General features: G+C 43.9%; 1 protein-coding gene across 3 annotated transcripts in view; it reads left to right on the plus strand.

Moving 5' to 3' along the window:
- EIPR1 (EARP complex and GARP complex interacting protein 1) overlaps positions 1-24841 on the plus strand; it is a 176672-nt gene that overhangs the window by 1954 nt on the left and 149877 nt on the right. For all 3 annotated transcript variants that reach the window (XM_003807408.3, XM_008959520.4, XM_034952528.2), the window contains exon 2: positions 21558-21641. In XM_003807408.3, the coding sequence (XP_003807456.1) occupies positions 21558-21641 (84 nt within the window). The remainder of the gene's footprint in view (positions 1-21557; positions 21642-24841) is intronic.

The following is a 24841-nucleotide window of genomic DNA, read 5'->3' on the forward strand; positions in this document are numbered from 1 at the left end:
AAGTGTCCTGTATAATAAACTGTGCTATAGGATTTGACCAGTGGCTATATCACATTCACAAGACTGATGGCTTAACTACCAGTGATTTAGCTCTGGACTATGTGTCAGACACTCTGCTTAGCACTGTACAAATATTTCATTTAATTCTCACAGAAATCATTATTGGTAGGTGTTATTGTTCCTGTTTTACGGATGAAGAAACAGCCTCAGAGAGAATAGTTACCTGTCCAAGGCCACTTAACTAGTAAATGATAGACCTTGGATTCTGACCTAGTTAGACTTTCAACCCAAACTGACCTCAAATCCCCTTACCTGCTAAGTTCTACTGCTTTCTCTTTAACTAGATACACATAGGGATACACAGGGAGAGATCACATGGGTAGATAGAAGGTTCTATAATCTTGTACTACCTGAAGGTGCATACTCTGCCAGTGCTACTTAATTTAACTTCTTGATCTCCTTAAGAAATCTCTCAAAAAACCCAGAGGATTTTATCTTCAGTATTGTATCTTTGAGGTTAACTGAAATGTTATTTTCTTTTTTTCTCTCTTTTTTTTTTAATTATTATTATATTTTAAGTTTTAAGGTACATGTGCACAATGTGCCGGTTAGTTACATATGTATACATGTGCCATGCTGGTGTGCTGCACCCATTAACTCGTCATTCAGCATTAGGTATATCTCCTAATGCTGTCCCTCCCCCCTCCCCCCACCCCACAACAGTCCCCAGAGTGTGATGTTCCCCTTCCTGTGTCCATGTGTTCTCATTGTTAAATTCCCACCTATGAGTGAGAATATGCAGTGTTTGGTTTTTTTGTCCTTGCGACAGTTTACTGAGAATGATGATTTCTAATTTCATCCATGTCCCTACAAAGGACATGAACTCATCATTTTTTTATGGCTGCATAGTATTCCATGGTGTATATGTGCCACATTTTCTTAATCCAGTCTATCATTGTTGGACATTTGGGTTGGTTACAAGTCTTTGCTATTGTGAATAGTGCTGCAATAAACATACGTGTGCTTGTGTCTTTATAGCAGCATGATTTATAGTCCTTTGGGTATATACCCAGTAATGGGATGGCTGGGTCAAATGGTATTTCTAGTTCTAGATCCCTGAGGAACCGCCACACTGACTTCCACAATGGTTGAACTAGTTTACAGTCCCACCAACAGTGTAAAAGTGTTCCTATTTCTCCACATCCTCTCCAACACCTGTTGTTTCCTGACTTTTTAATGATTGCCATTCTAACTGGTGTGAGATGGTATCTCATTGTGGTTTTGATTTGCATTTCTCTGATGGCCAGTGATGATGAGCATTTTTTCATGTGTCTTTTGGCTGCATAAATGTCTTCTTTTGAGAAGTGTCTGCTCATATCCTTTGCCCACTTTTTGATGGGGTTGTTTGTTTTTTTCTTGTAAATTTGTTTGAGTTCATTGTAGATTCTGGATACTAGCACTTTGTCAGATGAGTAGGTTGTGAAAATTTTCTCGCATTTTGTAGGTTGCCTGTTCACTCTGATGGTAGTTTCTTTTGCTGTACAGAAGCTCTTTAGTTTAATGAGATCCCACTTGTCAATTTTGGCTTTTGTTGGCATTGCTTTTGGTGTTTTAGACATGAAGTCCTTGCCCATGCCTATGTCCTGAATGGTAATGCCTAGGTTTTCTTCTAGGGTTTTTATGGTTTTAGGTCTAACGTTTAAGTCTTTATTCCATCTTGAATTAATTTTTGTATAAGGTGTAAGGAAGGGATCCAGTTTCAGCTTTCTACATATGGCTAGCCAGTTTTCCCAGCACCATTTATTAAATAGGGAATCCTTTCCCCATTGCTTGTTTTTCTCAGGTTTGTCAAAGATCAGATAGTTGTAGATATGCGGCGTTATTTCTGAGGGCTCTGTTCTGTTCCATTGATCTATATCTCTGTTTTGGTACCAGTACCATGCTGTTTTGGTTACTGTAGCCTTGTAGTATAGTTTGAAGTCAGGTAGCGTGATGCCTCCAGCTTTGTTCTTTTGGCTTAGGATTGACTTGGCGATGAGGGCTCTTTTTTGGTTCCATATGAACTTTAAAGTAGTTTTTTCTAATTCTGTGAAGAAAGTCATTGGTAGCTTGATGGGGATGGCATTGAATCTATAAATTACCTTGGGCAGTATGGCCATTTTCACGATATTGATTCTTCCTACCCATGAGCATGGAATGTTCTTCCATTTGTTTGTATCCTCTTTTATTTCATTGAGCAGTGGTTTGTAGTTCTCCTTGAAGAGGTCCTTCATGTGCCTTGCAAGTTGGATTCCTAGGTATTTTATTCTCTTTGAAGCAATTGTGAATGGGAGTTCACTTATGATTTGGCTCTCTGTTTGTCTGTTATTGGTGTGTAAGAATGCTTGTGATTTTTGTACATTGATTTTGTATCCTGAGACTTTGCTGAAGTTGCTTATCAGCTTAAGGAGATTTTGGGCTGAGACAGTGGGGTTTTCTAGATATACAATCATGTCGTCTGCAAACAGGGACAATTTGACTTCCTCTTTTCCTAATCGAATAGCCTTTATTTCCTTCTCCTGCCTAATTGCCCTGGCCAGAACTTCCAACACTATGTTGAATAGGAGTGGTGAGAGAGGGCATCCCTGTCTTGTGCCAGTTTTCAAAGGGAATGCTTCCAGTTTTTGCCCATTCAGTATGATATTGGCTGTGGGTTTGTCATAGATAGCTCTTATTATTTTGAGATACGTCCCATCAATACCTAATTTATTGAGAGTTTTTAGCATGAAGCGTTGTTGAATTTTGTCAAAGGCCTTTTCTGCATCTATTGAGATAATCATGTGGTTTTTGTCTTTGGTTCTGTTTATATGCTGGATTACATTTACTGATTTGCGTAGATTGAACCAGCCTTGTATCCCAGGGATGAAGCCCGCTTGATCATGGTGGATAAGCTTTTTGATGTGCTGCTGGATTCGGTTTGCCAGTATTTTATTGAGGATTTTTGCATCAATGTTCATCAAGGATATTGGTCTAAAATTCTCTTTTTTGGTTGTGTCTCTGCCCGGCTTTGGTATCAGGATGATGCTGGCCTCATAAAATGAGTTAGGGAGGATTCCCTCTTTTTCTATTGATTGGAATAGTTTCAGAAGGAATGGTACCAGTTCCTCCTTATACCTCTGGTAGAATTCGGCTGTGAATACATCTGGTCCTGGACTCTTTTTGGTTGGTAAGCTATTGATTATTGCCACAATTTCAGATCCTATTATTAGTCTATTCAGAGATTCAACTTCTTCCTGGTTTAGTCTTGGGAGAGTGTATGTGTTGAGGAATTTATCCATTTCTTCTAGATTTTCTAGTTTATTTGCATAGAGGTGTTGGTAGTATTCTCTGATGGTAGTTTGTATTTCTGTGGGATTGGTGGTGATATCCCCTTTATTATTTTTTATTGCGTCTATTTGATTCTTCTCTCTTTTTTTCTTTATTAGTCTTGCTAGCGGTCTATCAATTTTGTTGATCCTTTCAAAAAACCAGCTCCTGGATTCATTAATTTTTTGAAGGGTTTTTTGTGTCTCTATTTCCTTCAGTTCTGCTCTGATTTTAGTTATTTCTTGCCTTCTGCTAGCTTTTGAATGTGTTTGCCCTTGCTTTTCTAGTTCTTTTAATTGTGATGTTAGGTGTCAATTTTGGATCTTTCCTGCTTTCTCTTGTGGGCATTTAGTGCTATAAATTTCCCTCTACACAGTGCTTTGAATGTGTCCCAGAGATTCTGGTATGTTGTGTCTTTGTTCTCATTGGTTTCAAAGAACATCTTTATTTCTGCCTTCATTTCATTATGTACCAAGTAGTCATTCAGGAGCAGGTTGTTCAGTTTCCATGTAGTTGAGCGGTTTTGAGTGAGTTTCTTAATCCTGAGTTCTAGTTTGATTGCACTGTGGTCTGAGAGACAGTTTGTTATAATTTCTGTTCTTTTACATTTGCTGAGGAGAGCTTTACTTCCAAGTATGTGGTCAATTTTGGAATAGGTGTGGCATGGTGCTGAAAAAAATGTATATTCTGTTGATTTGGGGTGGAGAGTTCTGTAGATATCTATTAGGTCCACTTGGTGCAGAGCTGAGTTCAATTCCTGGGTATCCTTTTTAACTTTCTGTCTCGTTGATCTGTCTAATGTTGACAGTGGGGTGTTAAAGTCTCCCATTATTATTGTGTGGGAGTCTAAGTCTCTTTGTAGGTCACTCAGGACTTGCTTTATGAATCTGGGTGCTCCTGTATTGGGTGCATATATATTTAGGATAGTTAGCTCTTCTTGTTGAATTGATCCCTTTAACATTAAGTAATGGCCTTCTTTGTCTCTTTTGATCTTTGTTGGTTTAAAGTGTGTTTTATCAGAGACTAGGATTGCAACCCCTGCCTTTTTTTGTTTTCCATTTGCTTGGTAGATCTTCCTCCATCCTTTTATTTTGAGCCTATGTGTGTCTCTGCATGTGAGATGGTCTTCCTGAATACAGCACACTGATGGGTCTTGACTCTTTATCCAATTTGCTGGTCTGTGTCTTTTAATTGGAGCATTTAGTGCATTTACATTTAAGGTTAATATTGTTATGTGTGAATTTGATCCTGTCATGATGTTAGCTGGTTATTTTGCTCGTTAGTTGATGCAGTTTCTTCCTAATGTCGATGGTCTTTACATTTTGGCATGAGTTTGCAGCGGCTGGTACCGGTTATGCCTTTCCATGTTTAGTGCTTCCTTCAGGAGCTCTTTTAGGACAGGCCTGGTGGTGACAAAACCTCTCAGCATTTGCTTGTCTGTAAAGTATTTTATTTCTCCTTCACTTATGAAGCTTAATTTGGCTGGATATGAAATTCTGGGTTGAAAATTCTTTTCTTTAAGAATGTTGAATATTGGCCCCCACTCTCTTCTGGCTTGTAGAGTTTCTGCCGAGAGATCCGCTGTTAGTCTGATGGGCTTCCCTTGTGGGTAACCCGACCTTTCTCTCTGGCTGCCCTTAACATTTTTTCCTTCATTTCAACTTTGGTGAATCTGACAATTACGTGTCTTGGAGTTGCTCTTCTCGAGGACTATCTTTGTGGCATTCTCTGTATTTCCTGAATCTGAATGTTGGCCTGCCTTGCTAGATTGGGGAAGTTCTCCTGGATAATATCCTGCAGAGTGTTTTCCAACTTGGTTCCATTCTCCCCATCACTTTCAGGTATACCAATCAGATGTAGATTTGGTCTTTTCACATAGTCGCATATTTCTTGGAGGCTTTGCTCATTTCTTTTTATTCTTTTTTCTCTAAACTTCCCTTCTCGCTTCATTTCATTCATTTAATCTTCCATCACTGATACCCTTTCTTCCAGTTGATCGCATCGGCTCCTGAGGCTTCTGCATTCTTCACATAGTTCTCGAGCCTTGGCTTTCAGCTCCATCAGCTCCTTTAAGCACTTCTCTGTATTGGTTATTCTAGTTATACATTCGTCTAAATTTTTTTCAAAGTTTTCAACTTTGCCTTTGGTTTGAATTTCCTCCTGTAGCTCGGAGTAGTTGGATCATCTGAAGCCTTCTTCTCTCAACTCGTCAAAGTCATTCTCCATCCAGCTTTGTTCCGTTGCTGGTGAGGGACTGCGTTCCTTTGGAGGAGGAGAAGCGCTCTGCTTTTTAGAGTTTCCAGTTTTTCTGCTCTGTTTTTTCCCCATCTTTGTGGTTTTCTCTACTTTTGGTCTTTGATGATGATGATGTATAGATGGGTTTTTGGTTGGATGTCCTTTCTGTTTGTTAGTTTTGCTTCTAACAGACAGGACCCTCGGCTGCAGGTCTGTTGGAGTTTGCTAGAGGTCCACTCCAGACCCTGTTTGCGTGGGTATCAGCAGCGGTGTCTGCAGAACCGCGGATTTTCGTGATCCGCGAATGCTGCTGTATGATCGTTCCTCTGGAAGTTTTGTCTCAGAGGAGTACCCGGCCGTGTGAGGTGTCAGTCTGCCCCTATGGGGGGGTGCCTCCCAGTTAGGCTGCTCGGGGGTCAGGGGTCAAGGACCCACTTGAGGAGGCAGTCTGCCCGTTCTCAGATCTCCAGCTGCGTGCTGGGAGAACCACTGCTCTTTTCAAAGCTGTCAGACAGGGACATTTAAGTCTGCAGAGGTTACTGCTGTCTTTTTGTTTGTCTGTGCCCTGCCCCCAGAGGTGGAGCCTACAGAGGCAGGCAGGCCTCCTTGAGCTGTGGTGGGCTCCACCCAGTTCGAGCTTCCCAGCTGCTTTGTTTACCTAAGCAAGCCTGGGCAATGGCGGGCGCCCCTCCCCCAGCCTCGCTGCCACCTTGCAGTTTGATCTCAGACTGCTGTGCTAGCAATCAGCGAGACTCCGTGGACATAGGACCCTCCGAGCCAGGTGTGGGATATAATCTCCTGGTGCGCTGTTTCCTAAGCCCGTCGGAAAAGCGCAGTATTTGGGTGGGAGTGGCCCGATTTTCCAGGTGCTGTCTGTCACCCCTTTCCTTGACCAGGAAAGGGAACTCCCTGACCCCTTGCACTTCCCGAGTGAGGCAATGCCTCGCCCTGCTTCGGCTCGCGCACGGTTCACTGCACTCACTGACCTGCGCCCACTGTCTGGCACTCCCTAGTGAGATGAACCCGGTACCTCATATGGAAATGCAGAAATCACCTGTCTTCTGCGTTGCTCACGCTGGGAGCTCTAGACCGGAGCTGTTCCTAGTCGGCCATCTTGGCTCCTCCCTGAAATGTTATTTTCTGAGGTTTGAAAAATGAATGAAATTGATTCTCTAAGGTAGTCAAATATATTATTGGATTTTCTTCTTTATCTTAAAAGAAGTAGCTGACTTTTGCTACTTGGATTTTATCGGATAGTATCATGGACCAAGACGTTCTTAAGTTTGAAGAACCATCATTGCAGTAAACAAGAAAACTGAAAAGGATAGTGTTTTTTTTTTTTGTTTGTCAGTGACATTCAAATCCCATGGAGAACACTTTACATGAAAAGATAGAGATCTGATCGTTGACCGCTGAGTGAAGGTAATGACGCTTGAAAGATAAAGGGCAGTATTGCAACTGCAAATAAAAGACCAACATGGAGGGTCGTTATGATCGCAAAATGCTGAGCAAATTCATGGTAATGATTCTGGATTTTTTAATAATTATATTTGAAATGCATGAAATTTCAAATGATATTTGAAATGCTTTTGCACACTTTTAGTTTACCTGTCAGTAGAAATCCATTTTCTCAATATGAGTTTAATGAATACTTGTCAGTTAACACAACAGTAGTTCTTTGTGACTATCTCAAAGTGCATACAAACAGTATGACTTCTCTCCTGCAATCATGTTTCTTTGAACTTTTGACATTAATAGATCTTCTTTGTTGTGTGGTTCAAATCTCCATGTGGCAAACATGCCTAGTGATGGGAACAGTGAACCTCTAGGCAGTGGTGGCTCTGCCCATGTGTAGGTCTAGGGGCAGGCATGTGACTAAGATGGACCAGCGGCAAGCAGGGCCTGCAGGTGTGGGCAGAGTGAGGGCTACATCTGCCAACTCCTATTTGAGCCCACTGCTGCCAAGTGAGCTGGGCCAGACCAGAAAGGACGGTCGGGGTGGGAAGGTGGGTGACAATGATGACTTGGGCTTGTTTCAAGTTGCTTTCCCTTCGGTTTACCACCAAAACCAGGAAGCAAGCAGGGCAGGTTGCAAGCCACACGAGGATATGCGTGCCTCCTTTCTGTTCTGGGAGGTTCTCCTGGAGTCCTGAGATCAGTGCAGTCAGGTCAGAGGGGCAAAGAGACTGTGGGCTTTTGGCTTTTTGTGCCATCAGTCTGAGGGACAGATGGACCAGGCCAGCGCTTCAGGGTCTGCCTGTTGCCAAGTGAGGAAAGACTTTTGAAATGGAAGATGGAGATTAAATTTTCTTTTCTTTTTTCTTTTTTTGAGACAGAGTCGCTCTGTCACCCAGGCTGGAGTGCAGTGGCGCCATCTCAACTCACTGCAAGCTCCGCCTCCCGGGTTCACGCCATTCTCCTGCCTCAGCCTCCTGAATAGCTGGGTCTACAGGCGCCTGCCACCATGCCTGGCTAATGTTTTGTATTTTTAGAGACGGGGTTTCAGGGTGTTAGCCAGGATGGTCTCGATCTCCTGACCTCGTGATCCGTCTGCCTTGGCCTCCCAAAGTGCTGGGATTACAGGCGTGAGCCCCTGCACCCAGCCGAGAGATTAAGTTTTCAAATGCCTTTTTATATCCATGGAATTGATAATTTGGTTTTAGGATTTTTCTCTTTTGATCTCTTTGGTCAGTTACATTAATAGCTTTTTAAATATTGGCCCAGCGTTTGCATCCTTAGAAAGAATTCCACTTGATTGTGGAATAGTCCTCTGCTGGATTCGGTTTACGAGTCATTTACTGAAAATTTTCACGTTACTATCTGTGTATTTTCTTGGTTGAGTTTTGTTTCACTGCTATGCTGGCTGCATAAAAAGCACTTGGGAATTTTCCTTCTGTTTCTGTGTTGGAAACAACTGAAGGTAATATTGGTGTTGCCTGCTCCTAAGGTGTGGTGCTGTTACAGTGTTGACTTTTTAATCTGTGGTAACTAGTTGTTCAGATTTCTTGTCTTTCTTTTCTGATCAGTTTTGGTAACTTACATTTTCCTGGAAACTTCATCATTTATTCAGTGAACAAATATTTATTCCCTGCAATAAGGCACTATTATGTGCCTGGAACACAGCATAGGAGGAAACAGACAAAATCCCAGCCCTCGTGGATTTACCCACCCAAGACGCACCCTTGCAGAGGCATTTCTGTAGAGGAGTGAAGTCTCTGAGAATTGAGGATTTGTCTTTTAGGTTGTTCCTTTTTTTTTTTTTAATTTCATCAGTTGAATTTTTTTTCGTTTATTTTTTATTTTTATTTTTACTTATTTTTTGGGACAGAGTCTCGCTGTGTGGCCCAGACTGAGTACAGTGGCGCAATCTTGGCTCACTGCAACCTCCACCTCCCAGGTTCAAGTGATTCTCCTGCCTCAGCCTCCTGAGTAGCTGGGATTATTGGTGTGTGCCACCACACCCGGCTAATTTTTGTATTTTTAGTAGAGATGGGGTTTCACCACGTTGGTCAGGCTGGTCTCGAACTCCTGACCTCGTGTTCCGTCTGCCTTGGCATCCCAAAGTGCTGGGATTACAGGCGTGAGCCACCGTGCCCGGCCAGTTGAAAATTTTAATACAAAAAATTCAAAACAATTTCTATTCATTTGCTCAGCATTTTTCTATCTTAATTACCCTCTATGTTGGTCTTCATTTGCAGTTGCTTAAATTATTTGTTTCCATTCTTTTTATTAATACAAGCATTTTAAACACATGGATTTTCTTGTGAACACTTTTATTGTTTTGTGGATGTTTTGCAGCTTTGAATTTAATTTTGAATTTCAGGTCAAATTTCTTTTTTGACCTCGGATTCACTGGAGAGACCCTTCTCAATTCTGTCCCTGTCGCCTGCTGTGTTTTGGGGGTTGTCTGTCTTTGTGTCCTTTCCACTGCAGACTTCCTTCCTGTGCTGGAAGTTTTAATTTCCGTCTATTTGTCTTGGGTTGTCTTGCCATATCTTCTTTGAGTTCTGCTTTGCATTTTTCTCTTTTACTTTTCTTTTCTTTTTTCTTTTGAAGCAAGGTTTTGCTGTCACCCAGGCTGGAGTGCAGTGGTACAATCTCAGCTCACTGCAACCTCTGCCTCCTGGGTTCAAGCGATTCTCCTGCTTCAGCCTCCCAGGTAGCTGGGATTACAGGTGCATGCCACCATACCCAGCTAATTTTTGTATTTTTCGTAGAGACAGGGTTTTGCCATGTTGGCCAGGCTGGTCTCGAACTCCTGACCTCAAGTGATCCGCCCACCTGGACTTCCCAAAGTGCTGGAATCACAAGTGTGAGCCACCATGACGGGCTTCTTTTTAAAAAGCTTTTTCTCCCGGATGGGGCGGCTGGCCGGGCGGGGGGCTGACCCCCCCCACCTCCCTCCCGGACGCGGTGGCTGGCCGGGTGGGGGGCTGACTCCCCCACCTGAGAAATCGGATGGTTGCCGTGTCTGTGTAGAAAGAGGTAGACATGGGAGACTTTTCATTTTGTTCTGTACTAAGAAAAATTCTTATCCTGTTGATCTGTGACCTTACCCCCAACCCTGTGCTCTCTGAAACATGTGCTGTGTCCACTCAGGGTTAAATGGATTAAGGGCGGTGCAAGATGTGCTTTGTTAAACAGATGCTTGAAGGCAGCATGCTCGTTAAGAGTCATCACCACTCCCTAATCTTAAGTACCCAGGAACACAAACACTGCGGAAGGCTGCAGGGTCCTCTGCCTAGGAAAACCAGAGACCTTTGTTCACTTGTTTATCTGCTGACCTTCCCTCCACTATTGTCCTATGACCCTGCCAAATCCCCCTCTGCGAGAAACACCCAAGAATGATCAATAAAAATAAATTTAAAAAAAAAAAAAAAAAAAAGCTTTTTCTGAGACAAGGTCTTGCTCTGATGACCAGGCTGTAGTGCAGTAGTGCGATCGTGGCTCATGGCAGCCTGGAACTCTTGGGCTCAAGCTCTCTCCCGGCTTCAGCCTCCCAAGTAGCCGAGACTACAAGCCTAGCTCATTTATTATTTATTTATTTATCTCTATCTAATCTATATAGTCAGTCACTTAATCAATCAATGAGATGGGGGGTCTCATCATATTGTCAGGCTGGTCTTGAACTTTTGGGCTCAAGCAGTCTTTCCGCCTTGGCCTCTTACAGTTGTGGAATTATAGTCTTGAGCCACCACACCCAGCTTCTTTTTTTTTTTTATTAAAACAATTTTTTAAATTGATGCATATTAAATGTATATAGTTTCAGGGTATATATGATAAGTTAATACATTTATATGATGGTAAAAATCAAATCAGTGTATCTGAGATATCCATCACCTTAAATATTTGTTTTTTCTTTATGTCAGAACCATTCAAATTATTCTCTTTTAGCTATTTTGAAATGTACGATAGACTATTGTAAACTGTAGTCAACCTGCTGATATACCAAACACTATGTCTTATTTCCTCTATCCAACTGTATATTTGTACCTATTAACCAACTTTTCTTCGTCCAAGCCACCCTGCTACTTTTCTCAGTCTCTGGTGACCATCAGTCTACTCCATTTTCAGAAGATCCACTTTTTTTTTTTAGCTCCCACAGATGACTGAAAACGTGTTGTCTTTCTATGCTTGGCTTAGTTCACTTAACATAATGACCTCCATTTTGCTGCTAATGACAAGATTTCATTCTTTTTTTTTTCTTTCTTTTTTTTTTGAGACAGGGAGGGTCTCACTCTGTCACCCAGGCTGGAGTGCAGTGGTACAATCTCGGCTCACTGCACCCTCTGCCTCCCAGGCTCAATTGATCCTCCCACCTCAGGCCCTAGAGTGGCTGGGACTACAGGTGTGCATCATTACACCAGGTTAATTTTTTTTTGTATTTTTTGTAGAGATGGGATTTCATCATGTTGCCCAGGCTGGTCTCAAACTCCTGAGCTCAAGCAATCCTCCTGCCTTGGCTTCCCAAAGTGCGGGGATTATAGGCATGAGCCACTGTCCATGGCAATTTTATTCTTTTTTATGGCTGAGTAATATTTCACTGTGTATGTACAGCACATTTTCTTTATCCATTCATCTGTTGGTGAGCACTTAGGTTGATTCCATGTCTTGGCTATTGTGAACAATGCTGCAGTATACCTGCGGGTGCAGGTATCTCTTCAACATACTGATTTCCTTTCCTTTGAATATCTACCCAGTAGTGGGATTGCTGGATGATGTGGTAGCTCTATTTTTAGTTTTTTGAGGAGACGCCATACTCTTCTTCATAATGACTGTACTAATTTATATTCCCATCAGTAGTGTATGAGCGCTCCCTCTCTCTACATCCTTGCCAGCATCTGCTATTTTCTGCCTTTTTAATAAAAATTATTCTATCTGGGGTGAAATGAAATCTCATTATGGTTTTGATTTGCATTTCTCTGACAGTTAGTGATGTTGGGCATGTTTTCATAGACCTGTTGGCCATTTGTGCGTCCTCTTTTGAGAAATGTCTATTCAGATCTTTTGCCCATTTTTTAATTGAGTTATTTTGGTGTTTTTTTTTTTTTTTGCTATTGAGTTGTCTGGGCTTCTTATCTGTTGTGGTTATTAATCGCTTGACAGATGGATATTTGCAAATCTTTACCCCATTCTGTGTCTTCTTTTCTTTTCTTATCTATTTATGTTTTTGAGGCACGGTCTCACTCTGTCAAGCAGGCTGGAGTGCAGGGGTGCAGTCTCTGCTCATTGCAGCCTTGGCACTCAAGCCTCCCACCTCAGCCTCCTGAGCAGTTGGGACTACAGGCGCACACCTCCACACTTGGCTGACTTTTATATTTTATGTAGAGACGGGATTTCACCTTGTTGCCCAGGCTGGTCCCAAACTGTTGAGCTCAAGCCATTTGCCCACCTTGGCCTCCGTCAGTATTGGGATTATAGGCATGAGCCACCATGCTTGGCTGCTTTTCTTCTCTTCCCTGTTTTTAGAAAGATGATTCCTTCATTAAGTTTTATGATTTTTGTTGATATGTTTGATTACAATTTTCAGCCATCATGTGTCAATACTTCCCGGTTTGTGTTTTCCATCCTTTGATGTCTTTTTTTGTTTTTCTTCCCTGCCCGTCTCCCTTTGTAGTGCCTTTGTTTGGCACCTGTGCTCGTTTCTTTTGATCGCTGGTCTTTTCATGGTGAATCTTTTCCTGGTCCAGCAGGATCTGTATGTGGAGCTGGGCCCGGCCCCCATCTCAGGCTGGCAGGAATGCTGACAACATACTGTTTTGTTTGTGAGGAAATTCTTTGAGCTGTCATTTACCCCAAGCCCAAGGAGAAGGGCAGATGCAGGCCGCCCAGGATGCAACACCTCTCCCCTCAGCTTGAAGAGCCAGAAACAGCCTCCTGAGAAGACACCAGGCAGCCCTGCCTGCCCTACTCTCCTTCCTACCATGTGTATGGGAAGTACCTGCCCCCAGCCTGGGCACCTGTTGCTGTCGTCCCCTCCAGGGTTTCAGCATTGCTTCCAGGGCATGCATGTGGTCTAGGGACTGCTCCCTGGGGCGTGCGGGGCTGTGGCTCCCCCAGCCCGCCTCCAGCACCTGCTCCTTCCTGACCTCAGCAGCCAATGCCCTCTGTCTTCAGATACTATGCCTTTGGATTATAGATGTTTCTAAGTTTCACTGTAGATGGAGTTTATATTTCTGTTTTTTCTTCTCCTTTTTTTTTTTTTTTTGAGACAGAGTCTCGCTCTGTCACCCAGGCTGGAGTGCAGTGGGGTGATCTCCTTCTTCCTGCTTTTGTGTGATTTCCCAGAGTCTGACAGGAAAGAAATGAAGCCTTCAGCCCACCGCTTAAAACCTGAAGTCCAGATTTGACTTGATAAAGTAGCTTTTGTGGCAAGGTTTAGGGTAAAAACTGGAACATGGACTCAGTCAGGAAAATTGGTTAAGAGGTTGTTAAAATGTAATTTAAGCACCGAATGGGGAGAGGAGGGTGGGGATGGAGAGCGCTGGAAAAGCCAGAGCCCAGGTATTGGGTGTGGGGCTCACCCCCATGTGTATGAATGAATGGGGCAGGCTGGAGGGAGGGGCACATCCCCCTGTGTATGAATGGGGCAGGCTGTGCGGAAGGGGCTCACCCCTGTGTGTATGAATGGGGCAGGCTGGGAGGGAGGGGCTCATCCCCTTGTGCATGAATGGGGCAAGCTGTGGGGGAGGGGCTCACCACCCCCTCCCCCCCTCCCCTCCTCCTTGCTGTGTGTATGAATGGGGCAAGCTGTGGGGGAGGGGCTCACCACCCCCTCCCCCCCTCCCCTCCTCCTTGCTGTGTGTATGAATGGGGCAGGCTGGGAGGGGAGGGGCTCATCCCCGTGTGATGAAAGGGGCTGGCGGGACTGGGGAGGGACAGGGACCAGAAGGGTAGTTGAGGTCCAAGCTTAGTTGAGTGGACGTGCCCAGGGGCGCTTAGTGCGGGTCTGGCTCGGGCAGTTTAGGAGGTGCCTGGGCACCAGATTCGCATTTGGAAAGCATGGGCCTAACTTACAGAAAAGGGAGCATGCCAAAGAGGAAGGTGTGGATGAGAAAAGTCAGAATCGAACTCCAGAAGCAAAAATGTAGGTGAAGGGAGAAAGAAGAGCAGGAGGCGATTGGGAAGGCCTTGCAGGGTGTGCAGATGGTGGAGGTGCCCGTGTGAGGGAGTCCAAGGGCTTGGGCAGGGTCAGATGGTGGAGGTGCCTGTGTGAGGGAGTCCAAGGGCTTGGGCAGGGTCAGATGGTGGAGGTGCCCGTGTGAGGGAGTCCAAGGGCTTGGGCAGGGTCAGATGGAGGTGCCCGTGTGAGGGAGTCCAAGGGCTTGGGCAGGGTCAGATGGTGGAGGTGCCCGTGTGAGGGAGTCCAAGGGCTTGGGCAGGGTCAGAGGGTGGAGGTGCCCGTGTGAGGGAGTCCAAGGGCAGGATTGGGGCTGGAGGTGGCTGTTGGGTCTGACAGTTGGGTGACTCTGATGACTGAGTGGAGGTCAGATCAGCACAGGGTGAGGAACTGGGTGCAGCTGGCTGGAAGGGCTGGAAGAGCACTCCTCGCCTGCTTACCCATTGTTACATCTGCTGTGAGTGGAAGGACAGAGATAGGGCAGTAGTTTGGGAGGGACATTGAGTCAAAGACAGTTTTTTTTTTTCCAAGGAGAAAGGGACATGTGAGCTGTTAACTAAGAAGCCAGAGAAGAGAGAGAGGTGAGAATAGAATGGCTGCTATGGGGGTTTCCTGGAAGCCAGAGATGGCTCTGTTTCCTTGGGGACCTGTGAAGTGAGTTCTTTCGTTGCAGCTTAGGGGGTTGGGCTTGCAAAGAGATTACAGGTAATATCTGCCCCAGGCAATACAAAATGGAGGAGGTGAGGGTGGAATGAAAGCCCCTTAGCTACGTGGAAAGGCTTGGACTTCAGCGGGTAAGTGCAGGAGCGAATGAATGAATGTGTGTTAGGGCTTCTGGGCTCTCAGAAATAGAGCATCATCACCTCAGTTCTCCTGGAGGGTTTATTTTCCTTTTAATGCACTTCAATTCTTTGACTGCATTTTTTCTTTTGGGTGTAGGAGATGAGAAATGGGTATTTAGGTAACACAGAATGGGGAAGTTAGGACTTTGCCCCCTTTCCTTCTTTTCCTTTTTTTCTTCTCTTCTCTTCCTCCCTCCTCCCTTCTCCTCCCCTTCCTTCCCCCTCCCCTTTCCCCATACTTTCCTCTTCCTGAGGGTCATCCTGGTGATTGGTGAGCAGCGCTTTGTAGCGGTCCTTTCTGGAGGGAGACTCTCAGTGTAGGAGAACAGGTTCATCTGCTCCTGGCCTGTGTCTGCCCTGCTTCAAGCTGAAGCCCCTCTCCACCTGCCCTCCTTAAACCTTCTAAGTGGAGAATTCTGATAGCAAAGCTTTAATGGACACGGTTTGCTACCTGTTTCTGGAAACCACTTACTTGCTTAACCTAGTAAGCAAATGAATACAGTTTTGAGTTTCCCAAGGGAATGGTGTGTGCTCAGTTAATATGTCTAGGTACTGATATTTCTACCTACTCTAAATAGTTGTAAGGTTCCTGATGATTCTTTCCTGCTACGATCCAGAACTCTCAGCATTTCCAATTCCTTTCCCTGGTTTGGTTCCCTACAGGGTGGTGGCAGACTAGAAATTTGGCTTTGTGAGAAAAATGCCTTGGCCTTTCTTTCTTTTATTTTTCATTTTTTTTTGAGATGGAGTCTCACTCTTGTCGCCTAGGCTGGAGTGCAATGGCACGATCTAGGTTCACTGCAACCTCTGCCTCCCTGGTTCAAGCAATTCTCCTGCCTTAGCCTCTTGAGTAGCTGAGATTACAGGCGCTCACCACCACGCCCAGCTAAGTTTTGTGTTTTTAGTAGAGACGGGGTTTCACCATGTTGGCCAAGCTGGTCTCGAACTCCTGACCTCAGGTGATCCGATCGCCTTGGCCTCCCAAAGTGTTGGGATTACAGGCGTGAGCCACTGTGCCCGGACTTGCCTTGGCCTTTCTTTATGAGAACTGGGGAAAATACACAGAATTTTTAGTATAAAGGGACCTGTGTTCCAGCTTCTACCAAATGTGCCATTTGTGTTGCCAGCTACCCTACTTTACCATGAGAGAGCCATAGCCGGGCTGAACGTTGGGAGTGTGGGTTCTTTTTCCCCTTTGGTAGCTTTGAGGCAGAGGCGAAGTCACATGACCTTGCTCATCCTCAGTTTCTTTATGTACTAAATGGGAATAATCTGCATCCTGTCTTCTGTGTACTTCATTGAATTATGAGGATGAACCAAGACAGAATGTGTGAAAATGTTTTTTGACATATTATACTATAAAAATTTGATCTTTTATAATAAGGTCATTGAAACACCTGTAAAACGATCATTCTGACTAGACTTAGTGGTCATTTTATCATTACTTTAATCAAAGAGGTAGAATTATACACATGGAGATCTGTCACCAGAATGGCCCAAATTAAATAATTTTTGGAAAGCTCTTAAATTAAACTTTTTATTTCACTGTGATTTTTAAAGATACCCTTTAGATAGGTGTATACAAATGATTCTCCACTTCCATTTTTTTTAAAAGAAGTATGTTTTCTTGTATGAGCTTGAATAAGATAGTTTCAAATTTGCAATGCTTTTCCGAAACTGCAGCCTCTTCACTCCGTCTGAAACAGATGATCTATTTAGACTTGTTTTTCTGCCTGCTTACCATGATTCCTCTCCAGGTATGCAGCTCTCGGCTCTGCAAATTGCTTTAGAGTGGAGTAAATTGAATACTGGTTCATTGTTGTCACTCAAGCAGCTTCTGCATTTTCTGACTTGCCCTTCGTTTTTCAGTATAGTAGCCACTGATACAATTTACTTATTTTTGGTTTTCTTCTATTTTAAAGTGATGGCATTTAATCCTGCCTTCTGTCTAACTTTGAGCTCCTGGGTTCATTTTGATAAATGTTAATATGTTGTTATTATGGTCTGTGCCAGTATTTTTGATACTTAATCGTCTATCATCTTGTCTTTTAATCTTTTTGAGTGTTTGTCTCCTCTCCCCTAATGAGAGTCCAAGTTTCCTGAGGGCAGAGGTGGCACCTCATACCTCTTTGATGCCTCCACAGCACCTGCTACTAGGCAACCCTTCATCACTGACTTGAGGCATAGACAAGCTTTTCTGTGGAAAATAATCATTCCCTTTGAGGTGGGTCCTCTCCTGGGTGCTATTTTTGGGGGCTTTTGGGCTTTTTAACGTCTAGGGTGATAACACAGTCCTGCATTTGAAAATCTTGGGGTTCTTGTCTGAAGGTGGACCTGTCCCGGTGTTCTCTTTCCTGACCTGGGTCTCAGCCTTGGAGTAGTCAGGGCTTTGTCTTTCAGGAATGGCTTGCCCTCCTCCTCATCAGAGTCATCTTTCTCCAAGCCAGAGCTGTTTAAATTGGATAGCGTCAGAGGCTCTGTGAACTTGCTGATAATTATATGCAAAATTTTCTGTGCATATATGCACATTTTTGGCAGAAGGCCTATAACTTTATGAGTCTAAAGCTCCAAAAATTGTCCAGGGAAGTTGCAGCAGAGGGTAGAGGAATACCAACAGTGGGACCCTTAAATGGATCTTGAAGAGTTGAATTGGCTCACACAGATATTTTCTCCAGGTGTCTAATCATGGGAATGTTGCTCTAGACATGTGTATTCTCGGTTTTATTGAAATGTATTTTAGCTGTTGAAGTTTTGTGCTGCTATTTTGGGAAGGTTGGGAACATAGATAATATTGGTTGTTTTCTAAGAACAGTTAATGAAATTGTTCTCTCTCAACTTTTTTGCAGTGGACACCCAAGAGATGTCCTTGTTTTGCTCTAGTTGTGGAAACCAAGTCAAAACTAGGCAGACTAAATGGTCAGGGCAACCGCTCACTTGTTTCTCTTACCTGGTTTTGAAAGAAATGAATCAAAACACCAGAAAGAACATGTAAGAGTTGGATGTGACTGCCGAGGAGGTGGGAAGTGGGTGTCAGGTGTATTCGGAGCTCCGTATGGGAAGGGGGCGTGACCGAATGGGGGCATTTAGTGAGCTGTAGGATGCAGGGTTAGTTTCCTGTTGCTGCCATAATAAATTCCCATAAACGTAGTGGCTCAAAATAACATAATTTTATTATTTTACGGTTCTGTAGGTCAGAGACCCAAAATGAATCTCCCTGGGCTAAAGTCAAGACATAAGTAGGTCTCTGTTACTTCCTGGAGGCACTAGGGGAGAATCTGTGTCTTCACCTTTTTTAACTTTCAGAGGCACCCACATTCTTTGGCTCACAGACTCTGTTAAAAGAAAAACTTCAGCTGAATTAAATTTAAAGGAGTTTAATTGAACAATGATCAATTCGTGAATTGGGCAGCCCCCAGAATCACAGCAGATTCAGAGAGACTCCAGGGATGCCTTGCGGTCAGAACAAATTTATAAACAAATAAAGGGAAGTGACATACAGAAATGGGAAGTGAGGTACAGAAACAGCTGGATGGGTTACAGGCTGGCATTTGCCTTATTTGAACACAGTTTGAACACTCAGCAGTGTATGAGTGGTTGAAGTACGGCTGCTGGGATTGGCCAAGACTCAGTTGTTACAGGTGCATACTCCTAAGTTAGGTTCTCAATCTTGTCTGCATATTAAGGTAGGTTATGTTTCATCCACAAGGACTCAAATATGAAAGCATGGAGTCCTTCTCAGGCCATATTTAGTTTGCTTTAACAACTCCCTCATTCATCTCTAAATCCAGCAACGGCCACTGGGTCCTCCTCACAGCTGCCATTGTTACTGGTGGAGGGTGTCCAGGTTCTTGGCATCTTGAGCAAAGAACTGGACAAAACAAAGTGAGGAAAGAATGAAGCAACAAATGCAGAGAGTTACTGAAAATGAAAGTACGCTCCATGGGGTGGGATTGGGCCGAGCAGCTGCTCAAGGGCCCTGAATGCAGAATCTTCTCAGGTCCAAATACCTGCTAGAGGTTTCCCATTGGCCACTTGGTGTTTACCCCATGTAAATGAAGTGATGGCCCACAATCAGTGTGATTGGTTGTAGAAAGCAACCAATCAGAGCAACCAATCAGAGGCTACAGTGAAGTTACAAAGTTACAGCTTTATGCAAACATCTGATTAGTTGCAAAAAGCAACCAATCAGAGGTACTTTCAATTTCCCTACTGCCATGCAGAAAAGGTGAGGGTTTGCAAAGGGTGTAGCCTCTGGTCTTTTGGTTACTTGGGTGGGGAAAATTAGCGTTTTCCTTTCAGTTTAGTTCTAGGAAGTCAGCGTGAATTGGCCTTAGGTTCCCTGCCTCCAGATCCTGTTCTCCTGCCTCACCACCTCTCTGATTCTCTTCTCTGTGGTCACATTTCTCTGGGGCTACAGCCAGGGAAGGTTTTCTGATTTCAGTGACCCATGCGATTAAATAATCCAGGAGAGCCTCCTCATCTCAAGCGCCTTAATCCAAGCACATCAGCAGAGTCCCTTTACCGCGTAAGTTCACATTCACAGGTTCTGGGGATTAGAATGTGGATATGGGTGGAGGGCCATTATTATGCTGGCCACGGGAACTTGATCCAGGTGCAGTTAATGCTTGCCCTAAGACAGATGGATTTGAATTTATAAGCCTGCAGTGCTAGTCACAGCTCTAGTAACCAGTTGTACAACTTTTTCCTCTAAGCCTCAGATTCATCACCTGAGATCTTAGTTTTATCTTCTAATTATTAAACATATTAACCATAGCTATTGCAATTCAGGCTGTTGTATACAGCCTACATTTCTCTTTCAGGAAATCCAGCCACTTCTGAGATTGTTGGGGGCTGATAGCTCTCAGCTGGGCCCTGATAGCTCTCAGCTGGGCCCTGCTCCAGGAATTGCCCTCAGCTGAACAGAGGCACTTTGCCCAAGGTCACACCCCTCCTCAGGAAAAGCCTGCATCCAGTGACTGACCCATGGGGGTAGGGGTTGGGTGGTATAAAACCCCGGCCATCTGGCCTTAACTCTGAAGGGCCATCTGGCTCCAGAGCTCCCCATTGGATTGGCTGAGGCCTCCATTGCAGATGTGATGCATTTCATCTTCTCCCTCAGCCCAGCCCTTCCTCCTTCACCCCAACATGGAATAGTTCCCAAGAGCGCTCTCTAGTAAGTCTCCTTTAGATACCGATAGAACTTTAGAGCTTGCTTCTCAGGGACCCTGTTTGAATCCTCTGTAGCGGTTTTTCTGTTGGTTGTTGTTTCTTTTGGTTTTTGATCATGTGGTTTTGTTTTATTGTATGACTGGCTATTTTAATTATTTATTCATTTTATTTTATTTTATTTAGACAGGGTCTTGTTCGGTCACCCAGGCTAGAGTGCAGTGGTTTGATCATGGCTTATGGTAACCTCAAACTCCTGGGCTCAAGTGATCCTCCTGCCCCAGCCTCTTGAGCAGCTAAGTCAACAGGCACGAGCCACCATTCCCAGATGATTTTTACAATTTATTTTGCAGAGATAGAGTCTTGCTATATTGCCCAGATTGGTTGGCCAGAACTCCTGGCCTCAAGTGATCTTACTGCCTCAGTCTCCCAAAGTGCTGAGATTAGAGGTGTGAGCCACCATGCTTGGCCTTATGACTGGCTATTTTTGATTAAATGTTGAACATTTTTTGGTGTCAGATTTTAGACTTGGGATGTTATCTTCCTCCAGAGGACTGACTTCTGGCAGGAGGCTGGCTAGCCTAAGAGCACTGGCCTGCTGCAATCAGGATTGAGATGACTTGGAGCTTTAGCCTGTGCAGGTTGGTCTGATTCTCATTTGCCTTCACTCCTGGGCTGTACACCTGTGGGGTTAGTGCTTTACAGGCTCTTCTCCCAGGTGGGCCCTGTGCTTGGGTTTTTGTGCCCTGAGCGCCACGAGTCTGTCAAAGCCCTTGTCAGCATCAGCCTATCAGCCAGGCTTTCCAGACTGGCAGGTGCCTTTAGGTGAAGAGTGACCAGGTGCTGGGCTTCCCCGCTAGGCTTCCTCCTGTCCTGGATCTTGGCATTTCTTTGTTGCCTTGGTAGTTATCTGAGGCTGTGAAACAGATTCAGGCTATTCTTTTAGTTTTTCTAGTTGTTATCTGCAGAAGAGTTGGTTTAAACCCCCTACTCTGCTATTGCTGGAAGCTATTTTCTGCTGTATTGTTGAAGTATAATTTGTTTAACCAGTCTTTTACTGTTGAAATAATAGTTTTACTAAAAATTAATTTAAACATTGATGTGTAGATAATTTACATCTTTATTGCTTAATTTATACCCATTTACAATGATTTCCATATGCAAATTTGAAGTGGAATTGTGTTGAAAGTGTGCAAAAGTCAAAGGCATTTAATACATATTTCTAAATTGCTTTCCAGACACTCTGTACTAATTTATACTTTATCAACAGTAGATGAGATAAACTGCCTTTTTAATCTCTATTAAATCTAACTTCATAAATGTGCATGTGTTTTTCTTCCCTCCTGCAGGCACGTGCCTTAACACCTCAAACTGCAGAAACAGATGCCATTCGGTTTTTGGTTGGGACGCAGTCTCTTAAATATGATAATCAGGTAACTATTTTTGACAAATGTATACATGATAATTACTAAGCCTATTCTTAGTTTTATAACCATTTTGCTCTGATTTTCCAGCAACATTTGAGAAATTAATGCCACATAAACAAAATAAAACTTTCATTTGGATTTAAGTCTATCTTCAGATCAAAGAATATTATCCATCTATATGTATCGACTGTGTTCAGTAATTTAAACTTCCTCTGTTTGGCATGACTTTCGTAGTCTTGTTTGGCTCTTGTGGTTATATAGATTTGGCTTTATGAGCAATTGAGAAGCAAGGATATGTGGTCACCACTACCCCTTCTTCTTGGCCTGTGGATTACTTCTTTAATTGCTCATGGAACTCTTTCTAGGCAAGTGTGGGGTGTGTCACAACCTCATCCCCACTTGACCCAGGCCACTTGATCTGTCACTGCCCCTTGATCCAGGTGGGGATACAGATGGGACTCTTTGGTGTTCTGGTCACTGTAGCGGACACTTAGGAGATCGGATTCGGTTCATGGCCTGGCAGTAACCACGTGACCTTGAGCACACGGATTCCCCTTGCTGGACTCCATTTTCCTCATTGCTAAAGTGGAGATTAAAATGAGATGCTGTGGTGATTGCAAAGATGTGCATTGTCTTTGACACTGGGAAAATGTGCGGGAGGCCATGTCAGACATGATCTAGGGCTTCTGTCCGGCTTATCTGATCACACAGGGGAAATGGCATTCAAATAGCTGTCGAAGAATACGCAGGCCTGGATAGGATGTAGTGAAACTGTCACTCTCGTATGTCGATAAAGATTTAAAGTCGGCATAGTCATTGGCAACTAGTTCAGTGATACATCCTTAGAGCTTCATAAATAAATGTTTATATACTTAATCTGTAATTCCTGTATTCCAAACCTAGGAAAAATCATTATACACGAAGAATATTAATTATAATGATACTTATAGTTATAAAAACTTACAAGCAATCAGAATATCAAAATGCGTGAATGTTAGGTTGAACAATATGAAATTGCCACTTGTAATGGCAGATTCATACTTCCCTCAGGTTGAATCTGGTTACTCACAGTGAATAGTATTCCCTTATTACACGCATTAAAAGTTATAGACTCCTAAGAAACATGACAACTTAAGAATCGTTAGATGATTTGGTGGGATGTTAAAATTGTGCTTACAGTATGATCAACGTGGTGTAAAAAAGCAAAGTGCACAATTGAATCTCTTCTTAGAATAAAGACTGGAAGGAAATAGGCCAAAAAGGACTAAAAATTGAGCCAAGGGTTATCTTCAGATGCTTTTCACAGGGGATGTGTTCCAAGAGCACCCAGCGGATGCCAGGAAACCTTGGTGAGTACTGAACCCTAAACATAACATGCTTTTTCCTATACTTACATATAGGTGAAGTTTAAGGTATAAATTAGGCACAACAAAAGCTTAACAACATAACTAATAAAAACACAATGATTATTAGTTATGAAAGTTATATGAATATCGTCTCTGTCTGTCAGAACACCTTACTGTACTATACTCACCCTTCTTCTGGTTTTTTTTTTTTTTTTTGAGACAGAGTTTCACTGTGTTGCCCAGGCTAGAGTGCAATGGCACGATCTCAGCTCACTGCAACCTCCGCCTCCCAGGTTGAAGTGATTCTCCTGCCTCAGCCTCCTGAGTGGCTGGGATTACAGGCATGCACCACCACGCCCAGCTAATTTTTGTGTTTTTAGTAGAGACGGGGTTTCACCACGTTGGCCAGGCTGGTCTCAAACTCCTGACCTCAGGTCATCTGCTGGCATCAGCCTCCCAAAGTGTTGGGATTATAGGCATGAGCCACTGCCCCCAGCCACTCACCCTTTTTCTTGAGAAGATGTGCAATAATATAAGGCCTGCATGATGAGATGAAGTGAGGGGAATGACATAGGCATTGTGATGTAGCGTTAGGCTATTACTGACCTTCTGAGGATATGTCAGAAGCAGGAAAATCTGTTTTGGGTGATCCGGATCATCAAGCCATAAGGTGTTGATGGTTGGATGTCAGGAACAGACAGTGTGGGTGGCTCAGGGGCAGGTAGCTTCTGTAGCATGGATATGCTGATCAAAGGTGTCGGGAACAGACAGTGTGGGTGGCTCAGGGGCAGGTCGCTTCTGTAGCATGGATATGCTGATGAAAGTTGTCGGGAACAGACAGTGTGGATGGCTCAGGGGCAGGTCGCTTCTGTAGCATGGATATGCTGATGAAAGGTGTCGGGAACAGACAGTGTGGATGGCTCAGGGGCAGGTCGCTTCTGTAGCATGGATATGCTGATCAAAGGTGTCGGGAACAGACAGTGTGGGTGGCTCAGGGACAGGTAGCTTCTGTAGCATGGATATGCTGATCAAAGGTGTCGGGAACAGACAGTGTGGATGGCTCAGGGGCAGGTAGCTTCTGTAGCATGGATATGCTGATGAAAGGTGTCGGGAACAGACAGTGTGGGTGGCTCAGGGGCAGGTCGCTTCTGTAGCATGGATATGCTGATGAAAGGTGTCGGGAACAGACAGTGTGGATGGCTCAGGGGCAGGTCGCTTCTGTAGCATGGATATGCTGATCAAAGGTGTCGGGAACAGACAGTGTGGGTGGCTCAGGGACAGGTAGCTTCTGTAGCATGGATATGCTGATCAAAGGTGTCGGGAACAGACAGTGTGGATGGCTCAGGGGCAGGTAGCTTCTGTAGCGTGGATATGCTGATCAAAGGTGTTGGGAACAGATAGTGTGGGTGGCTCAGGGACAGGTAGCTTCTGTAGCATGGATATGCTGATCAAAGGGATGACTTACGTTTCGGGTGGGATGGAGTGGGATGACTCCAGACTTCACCACACTACTCAGAATGGTGTGTGATTTAGACTTATGAATTGCTTATTTCTGGAATTTTTCATTTAATATTTTTGTGTTACACTTGACCACAGGTAACTGAAACCTGAGAAAGCAAAACCTCAAATTGGGATGAGGTGGGGGCAACATCTATTCAGGATGTAAAATTCTTTTCTTTCTAATGTTTTGTTTTCTGAATGTGTATATATGTATGTGTGTTACTTTTCTACTGGAAAAAATATAAGAAGGGAATTACTTATTTATAAAAATAGTTACCAATGGCCACCTGAAAAGGAAGGAGAACCCACCATGAAGATGGCCTGTGGTTTCAGGGATGGTGCCTACAGGGGAGTTGGGGA

This window comes from Pan paniscus, chromosome 12 (genome assembly GCF_029289425.2).
Source record: "Pan paniscus chromosome 12, NHGRI_mPanPan1-v2.0_pri, whole genome shotgun sequence".
Classification (NCBI taxonomy): Eukaryota; Metazoa; Chordata; class Mammalia; order Primates; family Hominidae; genus Pan; species Pan paniscus.